Below are 26,000 nucleotides of genomic sequence, written 5' to 3'. Positions count from 1 at the left end.
GTTCAGACAAGATTTAAGTTAACCACCACACCGTCTTCGTACCCTCTAGGGCGCTCACACATTAGTCAAATCCCACACTAACGGACATGTGTTCATCTCAGCTCAAATGACTAAAGGGATATATCAAAAATAAAATGTCCCCGTGTTGAAAAATACTATTAAACCTTGGTTACACTATACCTTTTTCAGTGCATTGTTCATCTGATATGTCCTTAGATATCACATTGTTATACGGTACAATAATTACCTACCCAGCAATATCTTATTTATGATGTATTATTATATCTCATTTCTTTGAAATGAATTAAACCAATCACCATGACTTGGTATGAGGTAGCAGTTACCACCTGTATGGCATTGTTTGAAGTAGCTACTGTAAGTCATGTATCATGTCCTGTTTGCTTGTCTTAGTAAGGAACTTTCTTTAGGGTAAAACACAGTGGAGACTGTTGGAGATAGAAATGGGAAATAAAAAACATTTACCAACAGCACAGTAGGCCAATTAGGTATGCACCCACATATATCCTACTGCAACCCACACAGAAACCTCCACAACACTAATTTCTCCAGCTATTTCAAAACTTTTAACAAGGTACAGTAGAAGCAAGGACAATTATTGCACGAAAGGCATTTTCTACTACAAGGGCCCCACACTGTGCTTATGAAAATCATTACTTTTAAAACACAGGAGAAATAAAGGTTACTCACTGGAGTAAATCATTCTGAAGCCTCCTGCTGTAGCCTCTTGGTCTGAGTAGAACTCCAGCCACAGCTGGTTGGAGGTGGTGGTGAGTGATAGGCCCAGCATTGAGGAGCCTGTGTAGGTGCCAAGGACAGGTGCTGCTATGTCCTTCCCATCATATACCTGCAGGGAAGAATGACATTAGACATTTGTACCTGTACAGCACAGTGACAATGTGTTTGAAAAGGTGCTAAACCAATTAAGTTTATCAGTAGTTTATAAATGTAACGGGTCAAAATTAATATCAAATCATGTTAGTATGGCTTCAGATATGTATCTAAGGATGAATCGATTCTAGCAAGGGTAAACATGTACAGCTAGACCCACAATGACTAGACTCAATGAACATTCTAACAAAGAAAGCAGTGGTGATTTTTACCTTGAGAATGTCACCTTGTGCGAGTTGGAATGTACTGGCAGAGATGTTAATGCCCTTCCCTGCCTGAACCTGGATGCTATAGACACACTCATGGCTGTTGTCGTAGTTCATCGGGTAGTTTGGCGACAGCAAAACTCCTTCATTGTCGGAGACTGTTGAGCCACACTCAGCTGGAAGAAGATAAGATACACAATGTGTCATAACAAGAACTCATTTCCTAGCTATATAATTGTCAGTGAAAGAGCTCAAGGTCTAATGGCACATAGAATCCATAACTCATTTGTTAAAAAAATATCTCTGCCTTTGATGCTACAGCATCATAATTAATATAAAAAGCATTAAAAAAAAACATCCCCAAGACTGACTACACATCTAAAATCCTTGTACTGTAGCTTTGATTCCTAAGACGCTTACTTTTAAACCTCATGCCAAAATAAAGCTCTACAGACATTTTTGTTGTTAAAATATGGAAGGAAATCTTTTGCTCTGAATCATCTCAGCAGTAAAAGCCAACAGCAAAATGCACACTAAAAAAGGAAGACACTGAGATATATATATATATATATATATATATATATATATATATATATATATACACAGTACACCAACATCTTTGTTGTGTACAGTACTAAAACAAACTTGTCATTACAAAAGTATAGATTCCTTCAAACTTCATGAATCATTCACAATGCAAGTCGCTACAGGTCAGGAATACAGTGTATATATTTGCTTCTGTTTCCAAGCCTCTCCCCAACTACAGTTAGCTTGCGGATCAAAGCCTGGAGAGACGAGACTCACAGTACAGTACACAGTATAACACATCACTGATACAGTACCAAATCACACAGAGACCCAATAAGCAAATGAAAGCAGCTGACCACGTACCCACACACCTTGGCAGAGGGGCACTCCACATCCGGCGACCACCTCCCAGGCACACAATCTCTCTCGCCCCCTGTAGGCGGTACCCTGTGTTGCAGGAGAAAGCAAGAGTGTCCCCAATGCCAAAGCTGTCGCCTGTGTGCCAGCCAAATCTGGGCGTTCCGGGGTCCTCGCAGGGCTCCAGATTGTACTCTGAGGAACCCAAAACAGCACTGTCACATGGAGGGAAGGAGTCCCGTGAAAACATGATGCTTATTCAACTCTGAAGAAATGGGGGAGACATTACCCAACCTTGTCAATCTGATCAAAGGTTGTAAAAGGTCAAAAGAGGAATCATAATCGGGCAATCTATAGGTGTTAATTACAGCACACACCACACAATCAGATATTTTTTATGAATATTCATTGCTGCGCAAGTTATGCCTCACTTCAGTGAGCACCAGGCAGGCTGTTATAAAAAGCCAACTCTCTTTCTTTCTCCCTCTCTCCCTCCATCCTACCCTCTCCCCTTCCCCTCGCTCAGTGGAGTAGTCCTTACTCAAGATATTCATCTTACACGCCCTCCGACACGATCACTACCATCGCTGTCAGACACCTAATACTTGACCTCTCTGGATCAGAATTATCTATCCTGGGAGAATAGTCCATCTAAAGCCTGTTCTCATCCTACCAGGCAAATTGCTCCTTACATGATACTTTGCTCCTGCTTTAGAGGGCTTAGCACTTGTGATCCTATCATTGAATGTGGGCAATCTCTCATTCTCTCCTTTTACCTGAGAATGAGATGTTGAATCCCTGAAACGATATGGAGAAGTCAGAGATGAAGCGGAGCTGAGCCTTGAAGTTGCCATAGAGGCCAGCGTTGACCTGGGCTGGGCGTTCAGAGCCGGTGAGTCGAGCCAAAGGTTGGGCGAAGCTCCCATTCTCTGTGATCAGTAAGTAGTCATGGTGATCCTCCAGATGAAAGGAGTGGAATGTGAACTGGACACCTTAGTAGAAAATAAATGTCAGATCACCAGATAAGTTGTCATAACCAAAATGTCACAAAGGCATAGTTTCCTCACATCATTAAGAACACCTATGTGAAAGGTTAGGTAAAACATTGTTAAAAAGTAATTTATTGGACACAAAGTGGAAATTACAAAACCCTGTAATTCTACCATTGAGATGAGAATGTATTTGAAAGCTTTGTTATGTTAAGGCTTGTGAATATCAAAGATGAGTTGAGTGTGTTGCGTTCCTACCTTTGCCGTGGCTAACTTCTACAGTCCAGGTGCAGTTGAGAGAGTTGGGGTAGAGTTCTGGGTATCCAGGAGACAGTATAATACCACCAGGCTCTCTCACATCTCCACCGCAGGAAGCTGCAGCAACAATGGCGGGGGAGAAATGACAATAGTCAACTCATTGATATGACCACCTGAATGCCAGTTATATTGACATAATCTATTGCTGAGCTTTTTATTTCATCAAGGGGAGTTAATGAGGTAATGCTCGTGCTCATTGGCTGATGGGCCAACAGGTTAATGTCAAAGCCTGTTGAAGGTTAACTAGATTAATTAGGTATTGTTCACACCCAGCAACATCTTATTTGGCTGTCATTGTGTTCACAAAAGGTCATCTCACTTAAAGGGCACTGCTTTGTAAATAGCACAATTCACATTCAAAATGTTCTGTCACTGAGCATTTTGGTGTGTGGCCTTTGAAACCAGGTGGTATTACACCCAACATTGTGAGATGCCTCCGAAAAACGCCTCAAACAGACAAATATTAGCAGTTGAAGTCATTGCTGGAATACATATTTTCTAAATAATGAATGTCACGCAGAGTTTTAGGAGGATCGTGGTGGTGCCTGGGGGTCTACAGCTGCAGAGCCCTGCCACCCCTTTATCATTAGGCCCCCCCGGCAAACACACTGCATGAAGTCTGACCCCCCCCAAATGATTTTATTAATGAGCCAGAATTACATAAAGTCATTAAAAGTGGATGAGCAAGCAGACTTGGCAAGACTTGTATCAGAAGTTGATTGGGAAGTGAGCCAACTAGTTACTGTCTGGCACACCTAACTAAGGATTTTATATGGTAAGATTTTGAGCTGAGGTTGGGGGACCTTAGAGACAGTACAGTAGCACACAACAATACATCACATGCTCAGTTATGCTCCCTACTTCCTGGCACACACCGTTCTAGAATTTACACTACAGAGAGGTGCATGGCTGATGTTCTACTACACCAGTGGAATAATCAGTCCTTTGTAGTTTTCTCAGACACAACTGACAAAAACAAGCCATGTAAAGTCACCCGATCACCATGGATACTGGGGGACACAATAATCTTGTAATCTTTGATTCAGTTAAGTGTGTGTGTGTGTGTGTGTGTGTGTGTGTGTGTGTGTGTGTGTGTGTGGGTGTGTGTGTGTGTGTGTGTGTGTGTGTGTGTGTGGGGGTGTGTGTGTGAGAGAGAGAGAGAGAGAGAGAGAGAGAGAGAGAGAGAGAGAGAGAGAGAGAGAGAGAGTACGAAGGCAGGGTTGTTCTTCACTTCGGAGTTCTATGGAGAACATTCAGAACATTATATGACATGACATACCATCACATGTGGGGAGTGGATGGCTCCACCAGTGGTTCTTCTCACAGACCAGCTGCTCCTCGTGACTCAGCCTGTATCCTAGTTCACACTGGAATGACACTGTGGACCCGATGGCCAGGTCGTAGCCATAGCGAACGCCATTGACAGGGATACCTGGGTCCATGCAGGAGGTTGTGTCCAACGTTACAACTGGAAAGAGCCAGAGCAGGTGAGTCAGTGAGTGAGTTTACATTACAGTTCCCCTTGAAATCCCCTTAAAATCTGACACAGAGAGAATTCATAGTAATCGTCAATCATCATCATCATCATCATCATCGTTATCATCATCATCATCATCCTCATCCTAATCATTATCATCATTATATCATTTCTGTATACATCATTATGATGTATAGCCACTGCATGGAGGCATGCTGAGGCAGAGATTCTATCTATAGGTCTTGTACCTTTTTATTCACTTTCATTTATACAGACGACCTGTCAAAAGCAAACTGTAGAAGCTACAATAACCGTCACAAAAACATTCTTAGAACATCCACAGATGGAACTTGCTGTCTCACTCTCATAGAAGATCTTGAAGCCGCTGTTGGAGCGACTGTTGTCTGTGGTGAAAAGCAGGTAGATGAAATTACTGCTGCTGAAAAGGAACTGAGGCACCAGGGTTCCATTGAAGGAGCCAATCAGAGGCGAGAGCAGGTTAGGACCATCGTGAACTTCCAGGAAATCATAGCTCAGCTCTGTTTGAAATCTGCCACACAAGGAAGCGAGGAGAGAACACACATAATTCTTTCGATACGGATACATTAATTTCACAGTACGAAGGCATTTGCTGTTCCGTCCACATCCATCCACACCACAAGACCTCTCTAACATTAAATATTTCATGCTGGCGGGAATAATGCCTCAAACTGCAATTGCTCCAATTATTTTATGGAGATAAGATCAATGTGTTTCTTAGAAATCTGACAAGGCATAGATCTGGTCTTGCCTTCCAGGCTTCACAGCATAAAAACAATGACGTCAGCCAGAACTGTCAATCCCATCATCAATAACATCTAGTAAAAGTCTTCAGAGACAGTTAATGTGAGAAAGGCTATTCATCTACGGCATTAATGTAAATTAGAAAAACATTGCAGTGTATTTAGAAGTATCCATACAAAGAAACCCCAACAATACTTTAACACCAAAACTGCACCAAAATTCTGCCTCCCCTGAATTCAGAGAACATCATTTTCAACGGACTGTTGAAATACCAGGTTGTCATACGAACCTGTCAAAGCTGATCTTGACGGAGCGTCCGAGCTCAGCCTCTATGACCCACTCACAGCTGAGAGAGTCCTTGTAGTAGCCTGGCCACCCTGGGGACAGGAGGACTCCAGTAGGGGCAGAGTAGTGGCCCCCACAGGGAGCTGCAGGGATCAGTGAAGGAGGGATGGAGTTACTATCCTGTACAGAACTCACCTCCCAAACAACCTCTCCAAAACAAAGACAACATGACCAACATACAGAATGAAATCTAGAGGAAAGGTCATTGAAAAGCCAGTGGATCAAGGAAGGATACCGTGACTACTGTACTGAACTCACCTTGCAAATAACCTCCCCACAATAAAAAAAACAACAAAAAAAACAGACACCTCTCCACAACCTCTCCAAAACAACAGCCCTAACATACAGAGGGGGGTTTATTGAAGGGATTATTGAAAAGCTAGTGGATAAGAAGAATTCTGGTCTTATTTGAACTGCTTTTTGTTTCACACATAGCCTACTACATGGCACACCCTCTTGTTCTTGAGCAGATACTGTACAATAAGATACATTCTGACAATGCCAACATATCATCTGTGAATAATCCAGTAAAACCATAGAAACTCATTATCCGGTACCTTCACACTTGGGAATAGGTCCGCTCCACATGACCTTGTTGTCCTCCAGCTGACACACAATGGTGTCCGTGCCTTGCGTCTTGATAAAGCCCTCCTCACACACCACCGATATGGAGCTGCCCAACTGGAAGCTGTCGCCGAAGCGCCGGGCATTGAGAGGGATGCCAGGGTCGGGGCACTCATTGTGTCCGAACGCTTGTAGAGTTGAAGAGAGAAAAAAAGAGCAGGATATAGTGAGTACTTGTGTCTTTGAATGAGAAATCAGGCCTTTCAGAAAGAGATAAGGAAGAAAGAAAATGTGGCTGTCTGTGAGAAAAGAAAAGAGAAATCTTACACAGCTACATTACTGTATAGCTCAGTCTAACAATAGCCTCTTTAGGGAGGGCTGTGGACGTTACTAAGGACAATAGATCTTCCAGTGCCATTGTTTTTAAGGTTCTTTTAATTACCTACAAAGCTCTTAATGGCACAGCACCTTCATACACCTCTGACCTTTTAACATCCTATCAACCACAAAAAGCCCTTAGATCCTTCAATGCTGGTCGTTTAATTGTGCCCAAAGTACTCCACAAATGAAGCAGGGAAGCTGCTTTTAGGTATTATGCACCAAAATTGTGGAACGCCCTGTCCATGTATATCAAACAGGCAGGCTCTGAGGACATTTTAAAAAAATAGCTTAAAACATACCTCTACTGGAAGGTTTTTAGCTAACCCATTTTTAGCTTGTGCTTTATCCCCTAAATAAGTTTTTATTTTATTTATTTTATTAAATGTATTTCTACTAATTTGTTTTAATTTATTTTCATCCATGCTGTTATATTTATTTGTTCTTGCCACATTTATTTGTTCTTGATTTAATGCTTCAAATGTAAAGCACTTTGAGCTGCATTTTATGTATGAAAGGTGCTATACAAATAAAGTATATTATTATTATTATTATTATTATTATTATTATTGTATTGTAAGCTACTGTATGTTCCTGAACTCACTGCTGTAAGTGATGTTGAAGCCTCGGCCTGACATGGAGTGGTCTGCCTGGAACTCAAGCTGTAGGATGTTAGTGTTGCTGGTGAGGTGAGAGGGCACCTCTGCTCCAGAGAAACGGCCCAGAACAAAGGAGCCTGACTGGTCCCCATCTTTCACCGTCAGGAAGTCGTACGGGGGCTCCAGGTCAAAGTCATTGAATGCCAAGTGGATACGGCTGCCTGGCTCGGAGATGATCAGCCACACACAGTTCAAGTTGTTCCCATAACCCTCAGGGTAGTCAGGTGACAGCACTGTCCCCATGGCAGCCGTGAAGTTGGAGAAGCAAGGAACTGAGGGAGAGGGAGGGAATAGGTTAGACACATAGGAGCAATTTCCTGGACACAGAATAAGCCCAGTCCTTGACTAAATAGCATTTCCGATAGAAAATCTCCATTGACAATGCTTTTTAGTCTAGGATTAGGCTTAATCTGTGTCCAGGAAACTGCTCATACTGCACAAGTAACATACTCTTTTTTTAAATTGTACTAAAAGTACAAAACTAGAATAGTATTCGCTGTTATTGACTTTATAAATGCTATTTCCAGCAACTACCATGGGGAATACCTTATATCAAGTTGCTCTTTTACCGTTGTTATAACAATGCAATTACTCTAGTAACAACATTGTATTAACATGTAATTACACAGTAGTTACAGTACACAATACATTAGTAATTGCTACCCTATTGTTGTATTATCTCCATTCCATGCAGGTAAACATTTCAAACTCACATATACAGATAGGGATATTAGCAGACCACTGATTGTTGTTTTGGCACGTGATCATCCTCTCTCCGATGAGCTCAAATCCAAACTGACATTCAAAGCGCAGCACATTCCCGTTAAGAAACCCACTGCCCTCCTGAAACCCATACAGGGGTGTTCCAGGGTCCCCACAACTCTCTTTGTCAATCTCTGTTGGGAAGAAAATAGGATAGAATCGGTCAGATGGTTTAAAGTTCTTATCATTATCTCTAAAGGGACAGTAGGTGATACAAGAATGTGTCGGGGGTCCCGGCCAGCTGAGGAGTTTTGAGAGTCTTTGTACCTTTATAGTTGATCTTGAAGCCGATAGAGCCCACACTCTCATCAGACTGAAGGTGCAGCCACATCTGATGGGACATGCTGACAATAAGGTCAGGGACAAAGCTGCCTGTCAGCCTGCAGATAAGGAGACAACAAAGCCAAAGGTCTGTCAGACTCACAATCCCCCCTTCATCAAAGCGGTTTAATCCAAAAAAATAGTAGCAGATCCGAAACACCTAGCACGTAAAGCTGTAGATTTAGAAAAAAGGTTCTTAAACAAACTTGGTTCCTAAAGATTATTATAGTATGTCATTGTACCGTGAATACTTACACTTGTATTATTGTTCGTGAGTCACCAACTTCCCCTCCGTCTCCAATGGTGAGTGAATCATATCCAATTTCCAAGTCAAATTCTTCAAAATTTATCTGGATTACCTATTGAAGGATATTGATTGCCATTACTGTATAATCTTTCATTGAACATTTTATGGCGCTATGGTAATAACTAGGGATGCACCATTACCACTTTTCATTGCCAATACTGATTCTGAGTACGGAACCTTGGGTACCAATCCAATAAAGTACTATTTTTTAAATGTGAAATGCGACTGTCACCCCTCAAAACACTCGCCTTGAAAATTTTGCAGCAAGCACTTTTACTGGCTCTGTCTAAAGCGTGAAAAAAATCTGCAGACATGGTTGTTATTGCTGCACCGCACTTACGTGTCATCTCAGCTGTACAGCTGCCAGTCGACGACGCACGTTTTTGTGACAGTTTGCATCACGGCATTAGATCAGTAAATAGCATTCCCTATCTCTGAATCCCGATGCAGCATTATAGGCCATTATTGACCCGATACCGATGCTCAGTATCGGATCAGTGCATCTCTAGTAATAACTGTCATTAACCTTTTCAGTCAAAAGCACATCCGTAAATACACTGTCAACTTACAGGTAGGCCTGTGCTTTGTGTATTCTTTGCTGGACAAAACATGTAGAGAAATCTATCTCATTTCCAACAAACATAAACTGTTACTTTTAGTTATGAATGGCCATAGATTGACACAGGCACCTGGTTAATGACACCTAATCCATGTTTCAAAATAATCCATGTACTCAATGTTTCAAAATAGAAATAAAATAAATACATAGAAAATTAGCCCAACTCATTTATGCCATGGTTTTAAGTTAAGTTCCCTGATGCGACTCATTCAACATTTACCTCATATCAAATTCATAAACATAGACATACTGACAGCTGTTCATTTGCATAAACACCCCTTTGAGAGTGTGTTTGGATAAAGCTTTACTGTGAGGGGACTATGTAGTTAGAATACATAATACATCATACACATGTAAATTGACTGCATTTAAACTATGCCTTAGATCTGCTATAAAAGCCATAGCTAGCATCTTTACCTGCCTCATAATTCAGCGCATTCATTTATGTATTACAGTATATTACAGTAAACATCGTTGAAAAAGGAATGCAATCAAACACCAACAACTAATCAATCCTCAAGTCAAAAACAAATGGGCTAATGATATAATTAGTCTGAGTGAACATGGGCACTGGACGTCTCACCAAAAGCAGGGCATAGATTTTTTAGCCCCTTCAAATGATTCTCAGTGAAGAGTTTACAAATTAGTAATGGCATGGCTTGACGTGCACTTCAGAGCACAAATCAGATATTGAGAAGCAATCATGCAAAGATGCAATTTCAGATTCTCTATTGAACTAAATAATTAATTGCCTGTCTGTCTACCCTTTTATTAATCTTTGCTGGCTGTGACAGGGCTATTCTCTTCTCTTTAGTCAACGATCAGACCTAGAAACCTCACAAAATATAACATGACATAGGCAGGAGGCTTACTGCAATTTGAATTAAGAAGAACGGTACCATAGATGGGACGTTTATCGAATTATGCTCCTCTTTGCCCCATGGGACCATAATCATGTAAAATGTTACGAATGTTGCATCTGTTGATGCCAAATGCACAACATAATAGTATCATGCCACTTACAGCGGCCACATGGACACCCCTTACCTGCAGTACACTTGTGTAAAACAATCTAATCAACAGTATGCATTATTATCCCAATAGCAATAACACATGATAATTAGCTCATCAGAGTGGTTGGATCATGTCAATGTTGACAAATAAAGGTTTGAACATACCTTATTGGGGTCACTTGCACTAATGATCCACACACATTGAGAATTACTCTCATACTGGATGGGGAAGTTTGGAGACGTGAAAGTACCCGATGGTCCCTGAAGATTCGATCCACATGTTTTCACTGAAAGAAGTAATAAAGAAAGAGTCAAACGTTCAAAGAGAGAGAATTCTCTAATTTGGGTATCATGCAATATTAACAGAGGTAAGAGTGAATACAACAATTTGCATATATCCTCAGGCTCTGTCTTAATCAAACCATTTATCAGATCTTCCACCAGACTCACCTTTGCAGACAGGCCTGTGGTCGCTCCATGCAGCGAACACCTCCGCCACCCTCTGACAGGTAATGGTTTTGGAGCCCTGAAGCACATGGTCTTCATCACAGGTAAATTGAGCCGTTGCTGCAATGCTTAAAAACATAACAAACATTCATGCAAATGAATGAATTTCTAAAAAAATTAATTAAAAAAAGCCCAGTGGCACATACACACATACATGTAGTCTAACATAAAATAAGCTTAAAATCAACTGGAATATCTATATCTATATATATATGATATCACATCAGAGATGTGGGATTCAACCACAGATGTCGGAAGTAGAGGGGTTTTTATGCACAACTGAATCCTTCTGAGGCTGTTCAGTTCCTGATGAGCTCACCTGAAGTCAGTGCCCATGCGTTTACCATTCTCTGGCTCCCCTGGGTCTGGACAATAATTGGACACCTGTTTAATTCCTCCTTCATTCACTGTAAAAGAAACAACCACAACAACAACGACAACAACAACAACTAAGAACATATGCACTGTTATATTCAGGAGTTCACATTGAACTCCTCTCCCAAATAAGACAATTGGAGAAAATATGCAGTACAGTGGCCCAAAAGGGACTAAAAGGATTAGGTAACATTCAACTGCAACACAGGAGCCATTAAATAAGCATTCACTGGTACTCCATATACATAATGAAGTAGCTACTGTAGGTGCTTGGGATAAATCTTTCTAATAGATTTTTGAACTGAGGAAGTTTAACATTGTTCTTTCTCTTTCCCTTATGATATTCATTATTTTTGATTAAATTAATTAGAGTCAATTATTACATTGTTATGGTACTGTACAATACAAACACACCTGGTGTGTACAATTTATTCATACCGTTTTCTTGTTCACTGATATATTGGATATAGTGGTTCAGAATTTAGCTTGATGCATAATTCATGCCTCTCAGAAGCAGACTCCATGATATGAAAGGTAATAAATATTATAACCTGCTATCACTAAGTGTTTAATGCATTGTTGAATAAAACTGAATTTAGATTTTGGAATATGTTATGTTAATGGGATGCTCAGTGGGCTATTAAAATGCATTAATTTCATCTGAGGAGTACACAAATCATCTCCAGAATAAGAGGTCACTCCTGCTTGACTGGCCCACACATAGGGGCTGAGGTTAAAGCTCAATCATTTGTATTGCTTAGGCCATTCAGAGAGAGAAAACGGTTCTGAGGCTGGCAATATTGAAATTATGATTCGATGACAATGTACTGTATATATACTGTAGGTCTCGGCAGACAGAGCACATTTTCTGACAGAGCACTGAATCCCAAGACTGGAGGAGACGTTAGAGTGTCAGAAAGACAAAGGACTAGACTTCTGTCAAATCTAGTACTGTAGCTTAATGCCCTTACCAAATGATGCAGCAAAAACCAAAAGAAGCCCAAACAATGAAACATTTGCATAAGACAAATAAAAGACTTACTCAAAGAGAGTTTGTTACTGTTGTCCTTCCCTGGTAATAATTTTACCCCTCTGGATTTAAGCTCTCCAGAGCTTTTCACTTAGATAAAAAGAAGAAGTTACAGTATTAGATGAGAGGAGAAATAGTGTTGGTTTAGCTGAATAATACTCTGCCCTATAAGGAATATCGTGAATAAATGCTTTTGGTTGCATCTTTTTCTCAGAAAATGGGCCATTACCCTTGTTACATCACACGGACTGCATTGATAATTCCATAAAACCAAAATGAGATTTTTCTCCTGTTGGTTCTTATATCTCCGACGTGTTTAACAGGGGGTGAAAATTGATTTGTCGGATCTGATTTAACTTTTATAAACAGTAAAAATCTGAATTAATTTAAAGAACAACCCCCCAAACTGCACGCCAGAATCATCTTATGACTTGTAATTTAACACAGGAGAGGCCAACATCACTTAGACTGAAGACGAAAGCCAGGTGATGTAAGCGACTGTCATACCTAGGCAGATCATCACAGTGGCCAGCAGCAATGTATAATGAGTCAAGCAAAATAAAGCAATTTAAATTTCTGATGAATTGCGTAGAGCAAGGGCAACATTTTTGATGATTCCTCCCGTCTCCATTTGAAGTCATCTCATAAATTCATGCCTATTAATAACAGCAGGAAGCTCTGTCTGTTTGGTGACCTAAAAGGGTGGCTATGCGGATAACATGCACTAAGCATAGCACAATTACTTGCTGGTATCTATCTTGCAAAAAATCTACCCTTTATGTGGTGACTGACTAAAGTACAGGAAACTCTTACACAACGCTGCACAGTATATACAGTCCTGTAACTGTGCCATATTTCATGCAATTGATTTTATGTCCACATTTACAATGAATAGCCTTGCATGCAACCAAGAGACAACTCTTCAGAAAATACAATTTTGGAGAAGTTTGTTTTCACGCATGGATTGGATTGGCTGATAGGTGTTACCTTTTATAAACACTTTTCTCTTGAAAGTCATGCTAAAGGAGAACGTATGTCAAGGTAATGGATTATTGAACTGCCCTGCTACACTATTGTTTTTGAAAGCAGGGAGCCATACTGTAGATCAACAGGGGGGTTTGATGTCAAGGGCTGCAATGAGGATAAGGGCATCATCCCCCTATGGCATTCACCAAACCCAGAGGAGAATCAAACAGACAAAGGATCAAAAACATGCTTCATAATTTAAGCTTTATCAAATGATCTCTCCCCTCAGTATATTATGCTGAGGAGAGAGATATAGCTATAGAGTATAGAGTGTATTTAGCAAGTTAGTTAATTAATTAAGGCTTACCTTGATATTGAGCTCGGAATCCTTTATGTCGATGGTTACTATCAGTCACAAAATGGAGTCTTAGCCAGTTTTTGTTGCTGATAATAGGGGCTGGGATATTATTCCCAGATAGCCTGCATGAGAAAATGAGAACATAAAGAATCTGCTTTAGTCTTATTGCAGGAAGACCAGCCATTGTTATTTGGTTCCATATGTGATGTCCGGAGCTATACCGCTTAAAATTCCTTGCTAAAAATGTAAAAATAAAACATCTATCTAAAGAGATCAAGTGACATCTGAGCTAGATCCTCTTTATAGAGAATATTAAAATGTGAAGGATGTTAGCTACAGAGCTCCCAAAGCAGCTTGAAAGACTGCCTCCCATTGCCTGCCATCATGACTGCTGAGAAGAACACTAATAAACATTGGCCCTGAAAATGAAGCAAAGCTTGTCCCTGAAACCTAAAAAACCTCCCCCAGACTGTGAGATCAGATGCATTACACAGTATGTGGCCACAGCACTGGGCTGTGCTATAATCCTGGGGATTCTAGCCTGCCAGAGGCCGCTCATTTGTCTGGCTAACCAGGCCTGGCTTTTATCTTCTTCTCCTTCCAACTCCCCGGCTTTACCACAGTCAATACAACATAATACAACTGCAGCTATTAAACATGCTTTTAGACAGGTCAGGAAAACAACACCCGCAGAACCAAGAGGAGGAATAAAGATGTTAAGGTGTGGATTGATTTGGTTTAGTATGGTGATGTCATATTGCTGGCATTTACTGCAGGGTTTTTTCTTGGAGTGTGTCTTGAACTGAAACTGAGGGAAAATAATTAATGCTGACTCTTGACATTTGATTCCTAGTCATTTAAATAAAGATATTCTCTGTGTTGTGATATTAATATGGATTCAAATGAGCACTGCATGTCAATATTGCTACAGTGAATTGGGGAGAGAATATCTGTCATTGAATTACACATTGAACATAATGCTAGAGTCAACTTTTTGAATTCCAATACTAAAAACATAAAGCATCTGTCAGCAAAGGGAATAGGTATTCCCGGGGCGGTAATTGATTTCCCGCAAAACTTGACCTTTTCCACCCGCTGCACCATTTTTTTTTTCTTATGTACACAAATACTAGAGGAATAGAGTAAAAAAAAAGGCAGTCAGTCAGTAACTGAGCCGTTCACCATGAAACTGTGTGCCCATGTTCACTGCAAACACTTCAAGGCCTGAGCAATCATCGAGAATGGGAAGCGACAATAAAACCCCTAAAGTAGCAAGCAAAATAGCAGTGACATTACCATATCAACAGGAAGAACATCAAACATAATCCACAATAGCAATATACATCTGAGTAAATTTACTTCAGAGACACAAGACATGGAAAGTTTCTTGTTTGTCAAGTGTTGCTGTTTACCCATTGTACGTGAGTGATAAAAGATGAGATTGTTAATAATCTGGAAAAGGGTTACAGTGCATTCGGAAAGTATTCAGACCCATTCACTCTTTCCACATTTTGTTATGTTACAGCCTTATTCTAAAATGGATTAAATTCATTTTCTTCCCTCATCAATCTACACACAATACCCCATAATTACAAAGCCAAAACAGGTTTTTAGAAATGTTTGCTAATTTATTAAAAATAAAAAACTGAAATATCACATTTACATCAGTACTCAGTACTTTGTTGAAGCACCTTTGGAAGCGATTACAGCCTCAAGTCTTGTTGGGTATGATGCTACAAGCTTGGCACACCTGTATTTGGGGAGTTTCTCCCATTATTTTCTGCAGATCCTCTCAAGCTCTGTCAGGTTGGATGGGGAGCGTCGGTGCACAGCTATTTTCAGGTCTCTCCAGAGATGTTCGATCGGGTTCAAGTCTGGGCTCTGGCTGGGCCACTCAAGGGCATTCAGAGACTTGTCGCGAAGCCAATCTTGCATTGTCTTGGCTGTGTGCTTAGGGTCGTTGTCCAATTGGAAGGTGAACCTTCGCCCCAGTCTGAGGTCCTGAGCGTTCTGGAGCAGGTTTTCATCAAGGATCTCTCTGTACTTTGCTCCATTCATCTTTCCCTCGATCCTGACTAGTCTCCCAGTCCCTGCCGCTGAAAAACATCCCCACAGCATGAATCTGCCATCACCATGCTTCACCGTAGGGATGGTGTTAGCCAGGTGATGAGCGGTGCCTGGTTTCCTCCAGACGTGACGCTTGGTATTCAGGCCAAAGCGTTCAATCTTGGTTTCATCAGACCAGAGAATCTTGTTTCTCATGGTCTGAGAGTCCTTTAGGTGCTTTTCGGCAAACTCCAAACGAGCTGTCATGTGCTTTTTACTGAGGAGTGGCTTCCGTCTGGCCACTCTACCATAAAGGCCTGATTGGTGGAGTGCTGCAGAGATGTTTGTCCTTCTGGAAGGTTCTCCCATCTCCATATAGGAACTCTGGAGCTCTGTCAGAGTGACCATTGGGTTCTTGATCACCTCCTTGACAATGGTCCTTCTCCCCCTATTGCTCAGTTTGGCCGGGCGGCCAGCTCTAGGAAGAGTTTTGGTGGTTCCAAACTTCTTCCATTTAAGAATGATGGAGGCTACTGTGTTCTTGGGGACATTCAATACTGCAGACATTTTTTTGTACCCTTCCCCAGATCTGTGCCTCGACAATTCTGTCTCGGAAGTCTACAGACAATTCCTTCAACCTCATGGCCTGGTTTTTGCTCTGACATGCACTGTCAACTGTGGGACCTTACTGTATGTTATGCAGAACTGACTCTGCCTCTCTCTGTACATTGTGGATATGGCATAGCGTTATCTTTACCCATCCATTGTTGTATTATTATTTGTATTTTTTCCCCAAGAACTGATACAGTACTGTATGTGTCTTTTAGAAAACTGTATTTAATATCTGCAGAGCCTTCTGGGTTCTTCTTTCTACATCCATACTTGAGCTTCTGAATGACATGTAATCTACGGCCTGTTGTTTTTGCCCTTTGTGAACATAAAATAATTGCAAAATCATATTAAAGGTCATCCTAGCAACCACTGCTCTTTTTGTTTGGTCGGCACATTGTTAAAGTTCAGTCTACTTGTGCAACAGATTGATGTAATTTAGAGAGATGACAAAAGGTAATCGATGAACTCATTTGCAGAGATTCAATGGAACTATTAAATTAAAGATTACTGTGATGAGCCACATCAGCAAAACACGATTATTGCACAGTTTAGATTTTTCTGAAACGCTTTAACTATTTTCCATGAGTCATGCACCATTATCAAAAGGCAAAGAAAGAATAGGGGGTACAATGATTAGGGAATGATATGCAGAATACTGTAATACAACAGGCTATCATCAGGGTACAGTGGACCCAAAACTTTCCTTTCCCCAATACCATGTGTTTAATGGGTTATAATGTACAAGAAATGTAGGAGTTACCCTTTGGTAAAAATAAAATAAAAAATGGTGAGCTGGTGGATGGACAACTGAAACTCGACATCAGAAACTAACCACAAACAGACCAGCCTGATTCATAATTCTAACAGAACAAAAGGGTTTTTTGTTATTAATTATTCACATGTTCAACACATGTAGAATCTCTCCTTTGATAAACCACTATCAAAGCATACCAACGTCTCTCCAGTGATGCTCTGTCAGCCTTATCGTTCAGAGTCGATACTTAATCATCGCCATACTGCCGCTCTTTGCTCTCTGGGACACATTTTTACAGCACAGTAATTGATTTCAGCTTCTCTCAGAATGCCTGACAGGATCACACAAACCTGGAGATCAGATCAGAACAGTTATATTATAGACTTGGAAGATTAGTAACATGAATATTCCATCCTGACTCACCAGATGGTTGGAGGTTCTGATCCCTCTACCTCTAAATAGTCCAACTTCTCCTCCATCTGGAAGTCTGTGAAGACCAGCGAGATGGTGTCTCCTGGATCTGCCAGTATGGTCCATTTACAATCCCCACTGTTGGAATGGTCACCAGGGAAATCAGGACTGGAGATGACACCACTGGATCCCCTCAATGTCCCGCCACACGTGTCCTCAGCTGTCAATAAAATCAAGGAGAAACAAATATTAATGTTCTTCCACTGTACAGTGGGGGCTGACCAGCTTGAGATAGTAACACTTTACTTAGAGCATACAGTGAGAATGTGTATTTGTTACAGTATATGCATGCATAGTATGACTAATACACATTTGATATTATATAATGTGATAATGATCTGACACACAACATGAGTTTTCCTCTGGATATACCCAATATACTAGGCTAGGCTTTTTGCCAATTGAAAATGTGAAATGAACAGTGATACTGTTAAACCCATAGTGAGATGCTTGAGGTGATAATTTATTTACAGCTCATAAAACATATATTGTTTTAATAAGCCCCCAGTGGACTGTGTATGCACGGTCTATATTAACAATCTGAAATGTAACACTTATTTGTTATTGCAAAAGCAAATTAGTACTTGTACTTGTACTACACTACAATGTACACACTACAAATCAGTATTTGCATTAATGAATAGGCTGTTGTCACACGGCAGGAAATACAGTAAACAAACAAGTGTTCACACCCCTTATAAGGCTGTGAAATGGTATATTTCCATTGTGCAGAACACCATTCAACATCCGTTGAATTATAATGCGCTCTACTCTAGCACTCTCTGCTCCTGCCTCCACTTTTTTTCACAAAGAATTCTAATGATGGCAGGGCTTTCACAGTTTTCACATCATTTAAGACTAATATGTGACACTCGGCCGTGCCAGTTGAAATCTTTGACGGCTCTGCTTTCCGCTCAGGGGCTGTCAGAGCTGCCAAGCCAACCGTGGAACACCACGGCACATTCCCCTGTTCTGCATTAGACTATTGGTCAAGGGACATGGGAGTGATTGGGCAAAATTTAAATGAAGAAGCAAGATTAGCTCTCTGTACTCTGGAAAAAACTCTGCCCGCTCAACAAGGGAATCACAATTGATTGAGTCTTTTTGTGGTTATGTGGAAAAATAGGTTATTTACACTGATATCGACCTATTATTTACAGCCACAGTAGGCATTCAATTAAGGTCTTACCAAGTGACCTTGAAAACAATACATTTGTTTCATTTGTGGTGTTTCATTATAAGAGACACATTCTGTTATTTTGCTCTGTGAAGATTAACTAACTGTCTAACAGCATCTGACTCCATGGTTACATTATATAGACCTATAGTAGCTATTCCAGAAAGAAAATGAGAAAAATGAGATTATTTAGGTCAGAGTGCTTAAAGGTCCATAATGTAGATTTCAGCTCTAAATTAATGCTACATGGCCATGATAAATCCATAGTGATCAAGGAATAAGATCACATGATAAAGAATGTTCAGTGAAGAGCGCTGTTTTGTTCCAAACAAAGCACTTTCTAAAATCTGGTGTCGTAGTCGAGCACTGGCCATTAGGTTCCTACAGTATTTTACATTTTGATTGTTTACAATGACATTCACACAATTGCCGCTATTGAACAACGTCGCATATGTACGGTTTCACATTTTCAGTGTGGCCAGAGATGGCAAAACTAGTGCAAAACTACATGCAACACCTTTAAGATAAGATAAGATAAGATAAGATAAGATAAGATAAGATAAGATAAGATAAGATAAGATATTACTTTATTAATCCCCAGAGGGGAAATTTGATTGCGCTAGCCAATACATATAACACCAATAAGTACACAATAAAAACACAACAAAGGACACACAGATACTAAAAAGCAGCACATACTCAATTAATACAAAAAACTAAGTGTTAATGTAAAAAGCCTCATAGTCAAAGGTAAAAAGGATCTGTGGAAACGCTCTGTTTTGCTCCCAGGCAAAATACTGTGGAGGGGGTGACTAGTGTAAGTCTCAGTGTTGCTGAGCTTCTTGAGGATCCTCTTATCCACAATGGACTCCAGACTGTCTAGGTCGGTGCCGGTGGTAGATCACGCCTTCTTAATGGTTTTATTCAGTTGACCCCCCCCCCCCCGCCTACACACACACACACACCCCTCAAAAGATGAGCTTCCTTACAGAGTAGAGTGTAGAACCAGGCTGGAGGCAGATCTGCTGCTGCCATGACACTTGAGAGTCCATGCAGGTGCCTAGCTTAGCTAATGCTTATCAGGGGAGAGACAGGCACTGTCCAGCACAGCCAGCCAAGCTGCCCAACCAGGACTAGTACTCTGTGGACAATGGAGACTGTTCTGCATGGCTACGTACAGTACATAGTAGTGGCATACTAATTTACAGAGAGGACAGGCCAAGACAGGCTTGGCTAATTACTGTCAGACTACGGATATTTAAAAGCCAAGGGAAGACATAAAACAAGCAACAGAGTTTTCTGTTGACAACTATACTGACAACCAAGTCTACCCGGACATAGATTAGAGAGCCAATACCATGAGGTGTTCTCTATAATGGCAGCAGCACATGAAAGACAAGAACAGTGGGGACAATATTCTAAAGATAACACATCTTCAGGTATGAGGTTTGAGGCAATTAGAGGGGAATTCAACATAAGGGACAATAGTTTAAACATTTTAAAGGTATAGTCCAGCATTTGAAAGGCTCATTATTTTAGGTAGTCTAATTTAGAAGTTTCTAGGGAAATATAGGGGAATTCAACATAAGGGCCCCTTTATGAATCACTTCATGGTGACTTCATGGTGACTTCACTTCATGTATGGATTAGAGCATGAGAATACTAGAGGATGTCCTTTTCCACACTAATGTGATCACTATGTAGTAAGAAAAAATAAGATGGTGCTGGGGATTATAGCTGCTTTAACAGACCTAATTTGCATTCTTAGCATCAGTTATCTAATACTACTTGAGGAGGGATTAAATTTCTCTCCCTTCTTCACTTTGATCAGATATACAACACTTGTCTTTCTACTTAGAAATATTCTCCCTGAAGGACAGAATATTGAAAACCCATGTCTACTTTTCTATCTCAAAGTTCCTTTGTAAAAGCCTGTGCTATATTGAGTCAATGTGTAAGGCTCTCACTAACTACCCTAATTCCTTCAACACAGATATCCGAGGCATATCTAACTGCATTTTTATAATATATTTAGTCATACACAATAATTCAGATATGAATAAATGCATTGAAATTGTCCCCTCAATAAAAGGTTTTCATGGATTATCAAAATAACGGCATATGGTGTTATTTGGAGACAGGATATGCAAAAATAGTACATGTGAATTAGGGATTGAGGAATCTTAAAAATAGAAACCTTGATGACCGCTACCTTTTTAAGTCAAATCGGAATATTTAATTTGAATATTCATACGTGCTACGACATTAATTGGGAGAAGAGAAGGGTACTGAGGACACAGTGTCTGATCTAGACATTCTGGAGACAAGCTAAATGAGCAGGCAGGGTTTTGGAAGCTAATTTTCCAGACCCAGAGACAGGGCTTGGCAGGAGCAATGACAGTGTATCAATACACTATATTCTTATGGAACTACACGCTCTTGTCAGGCTAATGAATGTCCAGACCATCTTGAATAGAAGAAATCAAAACAAGTTGGGGACAGCACACCCATTCGTATGCCAGTTAATTCTCCCCGGCCTTCTAAGATATCCCAGGTGTTTGCTGGAGTGGACTGGGAGAGAGAACTGGGAGAGAGAGAGAGAGTGTGTGGGCGGCGAGGGAATGCTTTTGGAAGCAGTCCCACATCAAGAGAATGGGCAGGTTCTCTGAGGATATAAGATCAAAGGACCATCTGCCCATTCAGAGGTGCCTGGTCTGCTCCAAAGGACGAGAGTGGCCCAAGCACTGTATTGGCCTGAAAGGGATGTGCAGAGGCTAGTGAGAATAACACTCTTAGAGTAACCCTCAATCTGCAGCTTTTTTACCACTTCCAAAGCTGCCAATTCACAGGCATATGTTGCACCAATTTGCCATTCCGAAAATTGCTCAGCTAGGACTGTGCAAGCACGCTGGATGTCAGTGTATTAAGATCACGGGGGGAGACTGTACATCGGTCTGTGGTTGTGTCTGCATACCTCTGGGGCAGAAGATCACTGTCAAAGACAAATTAATTTGCTTTACTTTTCTAAAGCGAGACAAACATATGTGATCGAGTGCCTGGGGTTATAGGCATCTCTAAGCACGACAAGTACACACATTTACCATGAAGAAACCATTCTGAAGTCGGTACTATAAATGGGAATTACTTCAGACAATGTAATAGTATATCATTATAATTAATGTAGAATAAGTGATGAATTATAAATGAACAGTGCTGTAAGTTATCTCTCTTGCAGCACTCTTTTGCGTCAGACAGTATGAGCTTCTATGAGCCTGAGCAGGGGGAGCAGGCAGAGTATAATTCTGGACAAATGAGAGATGAAGAAATTAGTAGTGACGGTGTCGTATTTCTATCTTGGACTTTTAAAGAGAAGATTACAGTGAACTGAAGAGTTATATGTATGGGAAGAAATAAATTAAAATTAATTTAATTAAACCCTACCAATAAATGGTTATGACCAATTCAATTTGTTCTTGTAAGATTACACAGTATAGTGGAAAGGTTTTCCCAGTGCAATAGACATAGGCATCTCAACCTACAGTCACAGCTTATAATTGAAAAGCCTTATCTTAACTAACATACTAAGACCATAGAAAAGGCTTTCAATCTTATTGAATCTTCTTTCAATTCAGAAATCACAACGACTAGTGCCACAGTCCACATCAGTCCTCAAATATATAGAGTCCAGCGGAGGCTGGTGGAGGTAGAAATCGTAGTACGGGCTCATTTTAATGCATGGAATGTAAAGATGTAGCTAGTATTCCATGCATTACAATGAGCCATCCTCCGATTTCTACCTCCACCAGCCTCCCCTGCAAGAGTCAATATCATATGTGAGACCATAGAGTATGTCAGAATCATGTTAAAGTCACACACTCACCTCTACATATTGGGACAGGGAAGTCCCACACAGCATTGTTTCCTGTGTTGGTGACACAGGTGAGGTGTGAGTGTCCGTCCAGGACGTAGCCTGTCACACACCTGTAGCGGATCTTATCCCCTACGTTGAACTGTGTGCCGTTCAGAATCCCTTTAGGTGGAACACCTGGGTTTCCACAGGAACTGCTTCTCAACTCTGAGAGAGGAAGAGGAAAGAGAGAATATTGGATGACCAAAAGCAATAGAATATATAACATGTTTGTAGCCTCTGGTGCAATGATACCTGGTCATTGTACTGTACCTGTACACAGGGGTTCAATTGGGAGCCAGCCGGAACTGAGTTAAGGCACATATGGCCAAAACGAGAGCAAGGCGGAGCTGACCTTCGGCACTTCCACTGACCAGCAGTTTAACATTATGGATAAAACAGGGCTGTATTTTCTTTGGCTCATCTAACCCATAGACGTACCTCTGTGTTCCAATCAGTCAGGCAGTTTTTTTATTTCTGCACACACGTTCAACTTTCAGCGGTGGCTGCAGCAGCCCATGCATTCATGCGTGACGGGTCGATCCTGTACACAAAACGAGCGAGCGCAAGATCACAAGAGGCGACTGCGCAAAAGAGGCGACTTTTAGTTAAATCATGCACTTTTTTTGCTCAAAGTATGTTTCTAACTCATCTGAGCCGAACTCAAGAGATGAGGTATTCTGGACTCAAGTTAGCTGGCTAAATAAAGATGTAGCTAGCATGTTACACTAACTTACACTAACTAACACCGTACACTGAGCGTGGGTGGTCACAGCTATCTGAAATTGTGCTTTTGAGCAAGATTGAATGTTTATCTGTTTGATAAGAGTTGATATTTCATTTCCACAGTCATATCTAAAGATGGAGAGTGAAGAAGCTGTCGCCTACACGCACGTCTGTTGCAGACATATTCTTTAGGCCTCCCCCACCTTCTGAATCTCAAATTAATCCCTGCCTGTATATGCTTCTACCATATATGATACAGTTAAAAACAATACATCAATATGACCTTCAAATGATTCTAAATATATAACGGTATACTGCAGTGGGCTGAATATCAACACACTGTGATTTATCTAATTATATCTAAATCAAATCACAGAAACAGATTCTAATTACTTTGCATTATAATGGAATTCCTTCTGTCAACCACTTTGACATATGCAGTCAAGTGTATTTATATATTTTTTGTGCACCATCTGGTTTTCAGCTAATTATTTTCCTGGCAGACTCACATCACATTTTCTCTTGGAAGAAACTTCTGTCCATGTGTGTATGAACATATTTGAAAACTGATCAGTAAGTTTTTGGATATTTCCTGGCAGAGACAGAAGTGTGTTCAGTCATGCTTTCAACAAATTACAATTGCCGATTCCCAGCAATCATGTCCAATTTGGTTCATAGTACATGTATTGAAAGCAGTGATACATTTCTATTGTTAAAGGAGACTCGGGGATATGACGTCATAGCAAAAGGAGCGGGGCGACACTGTCAGCAAAAAAAAACAAGATACAACAGACTAGAGAGTAGAGCGTGTTGCGACAGAGTGATAATCCAAGGTTAAACCAAAGACATTTCAGAGAAAAGACACTGTAGAGTTGATGACACTGTAGAGTTGATGCGATGATGAGTTGAATGCGATTGGCAGGGCGAAGGGAAGTGAAACAAGTGGACGCTCTTGTTCGCTACATTATCGTTGAGGAAAGTTGCTCTTGTTCGCTACATTATCGTTGAGGAAAGTTGCTCTGTTTTCACGGGCGTGACGTCATATCCCAGTCATATAGAGTCTGCCTTTAATGTTCAAAAATACTTGCATATTCAGAGCTTGGCTGTGAAATCCAGCCATGGATTGTCTTGACGGTATAGTATGTAGTATAGTATGTAGTATAGTATGTAGTACAGTATATAGTATAGTATGTAGTACAGTATATAGTGTAGTATGTAGTACAGTATATAGAACAGTATGTGGTACAGTATATAGAACAGTATGTGGTACAGTATAATCTCTGTCCACAGATATTAATATTGATTTGTTTAAAAAAATAAAATAATCAACTGGTGGGTTCATGCGCGTGTAACTGTACACATCAAAGCATATCTAAATGTCTACAAACCCCTCAAAACAGCTGTTTACAGTAAGAGAACGCTCATTTTATATTCAACTCACTGCGGGATTGAAAAAAGATCTGCATCATGCAAAATCACCAGCAAATGAAGCGGTCATCAGCTACTATACTAACACATACAGTCAGGGGGGGGGGGGGGGCATGATAAATTCCCCCATGATAAAGCCGTTTTCAAAACTCTGCTGCACAACACATCAGTATCAGATGAAATGTTTCACCAAGCCAAATGCTAAATGGTCATGTAACGAGTGTGTGCGAGCCTTAAAACAGCCACACATGTTAACTATTCACACATCAGGACACTGGGCGCATCAGAAGGGTAGGCGTGGGGAGGCACAGATAAGAAGGAATAGCTCTGCAAACTCATTTCCCATTCAAATGAAGAGGAACCATGACCCGCGTATTGGTCATGCCTCTGATCCAAAGTAGTGGAGGCATTTTGCTGTAATTATAACAGTTCTGACTCAGTGGCCTTTGGTGTATTGGAAGTCATATAAAGTGACACAGTTTAGGAATGAATCGAGGAATATGTTCAAAGAAACATTTGATCATGCAGTACTTCGTTCTTGGAAATTCTTATATTCGCCACGACCAGAAGCAATCCCAAGCATGACCTGTCACAAGACAGCTAGCCCAGATCAAATGAAACCCAGAGAAACATGAAAGGAAACCCTTCAGTGGCAATGCACTGTTCAGACAGCTGGCTGTGGAGACGTAACAGAAATCCAGTGTTTTATAATTGTGACTGACTATTGGTGTATCATGGACCCTGTAGCACTGTAATCGAGAAGGTTGTTCAAAAGCAGTCTGAACAAAAACAAATGTCCTGAGGTGACTGTAATACCATGCAGAGTCTAGCATATACTGGACCCACCGACTTGGACAGTGTGCAGTAAAAAAAGAAATACAATTTTAGTGTTTTACTACAGCACAGGGACATCTCTACCTCGTCGTTCTAACTCCAACAGAGGGAAACTTGCCCCTAAACTCAGTGGTGGAGTTATGTGTAAAAAGTAAATGAGATAGTCGGCTGATATTTCTCTGGGGATAAGCTATTTATTTTTCTGTATATCTAATGACTCTGTAGCCTTTGAAGGAGATGGAAGTTTGACGGAGTGGCAGTGTTTATGTGCGTC

General features: G+C 40.6%; 1 protein-coding gene across 1 annotated transcript in view; it reads right to left on the bottom strand.

Annotated features, from left to right (window-relative positions):
* Positions 1 to 26,000, bottom strand: part of LOC310810515 (CUB and sushi domain-containing protein 3-like) — a gene marked incomplete at both ends in the record, with an annotated part of 91,006 nt that overhangs the window by 47,279 nt on the left and 17,727 nt on the right. The window contains 20 exons of the mRNA XM_083678305.1: positions 709 to 865; positions 1,122 to 1,291; positions 2,007 to 2,195; positions 2,777 to 2,992; positions 3,248 to 3,364; positions 4,587 to 4,775; positions 5,147 to 5,334; positions 5,857 to 5,995; positions 6,470 to 6,664; positions 7,459 to 7,785; positions 8,227 to 8,409; positions 8,543 to 8,655; positions 8,852 to 8,955; positions 10,701 to 10,822; positions 10,986 to 11,110; positions 11,362 to 11,449; positions 12,460 to 12,537; positions 13,781 to 13,893; positions 17,607 to 17,814; positions 22,712 to 22,906. Coding sequence (XP_083534431.1) covers positions 709 to 865; positions 1,122 to 1,291; positions 2,007 to 2,195; positions 2,777 to 2,992; positions 3,248 to 3,364; positions 4,587 to 4,775; positions 5,147 to 5,334; positions 5,857 to 5,995; positions 6,470 to 6,664; positions 7,459 to 7,785; positions 8,227 to 8,409; positions 8,543 to 8,655; positions 8,852 to 8,955; positions 10,701 to 10,822; positions 10,986 to 11,110; positions 11,362 to 11,449; positions 12,460 to 12,537; positions 13,781 to 13,893; positions 17,607 to 17,814; positions 22,712 to 22,906 — 3,216 coding nt within the window. The remainder of the gene's footprint in view (positions 1 to 708; positions 866 to 1,121; positions 1,292 to 2,006; positions 2,196 to 2,776; positions 2,993 to 3,247; positions 3,365 to 4,586; positions 4,776 to 5,146; positions 5,335 to 5,856; positions 5,996 to 6,469; positions 6,665 to 7,458; positions 7,786 to 8,226; positions 8,410 to 8,542; positions 8,656 to 8,851; positions 8,956 to 10,700; positions 10,823 to 10,985; positions 11,111 to 11,361; positions 11,450 to 12,459; positions 12,538 to 13,780; positions 13,894 to 17,606; positions 17,815 to 22,711; positions 22,907 to 26,000) is intronic.

This window comes from Argentina silus (assembly GCF_951799395.1).
Source record: "Argentina silus genome assembly, chromosome: 10".
Taxonomy (NCBI): Eukaryota; Metazoa; Chordata; class Actinopteri; order Argentiniformes; family Argentinidae; genus Argentina; species Argentina silus.
This window is presented reverse-complemented; position numbering and strand designations above follow the sequence as displayed.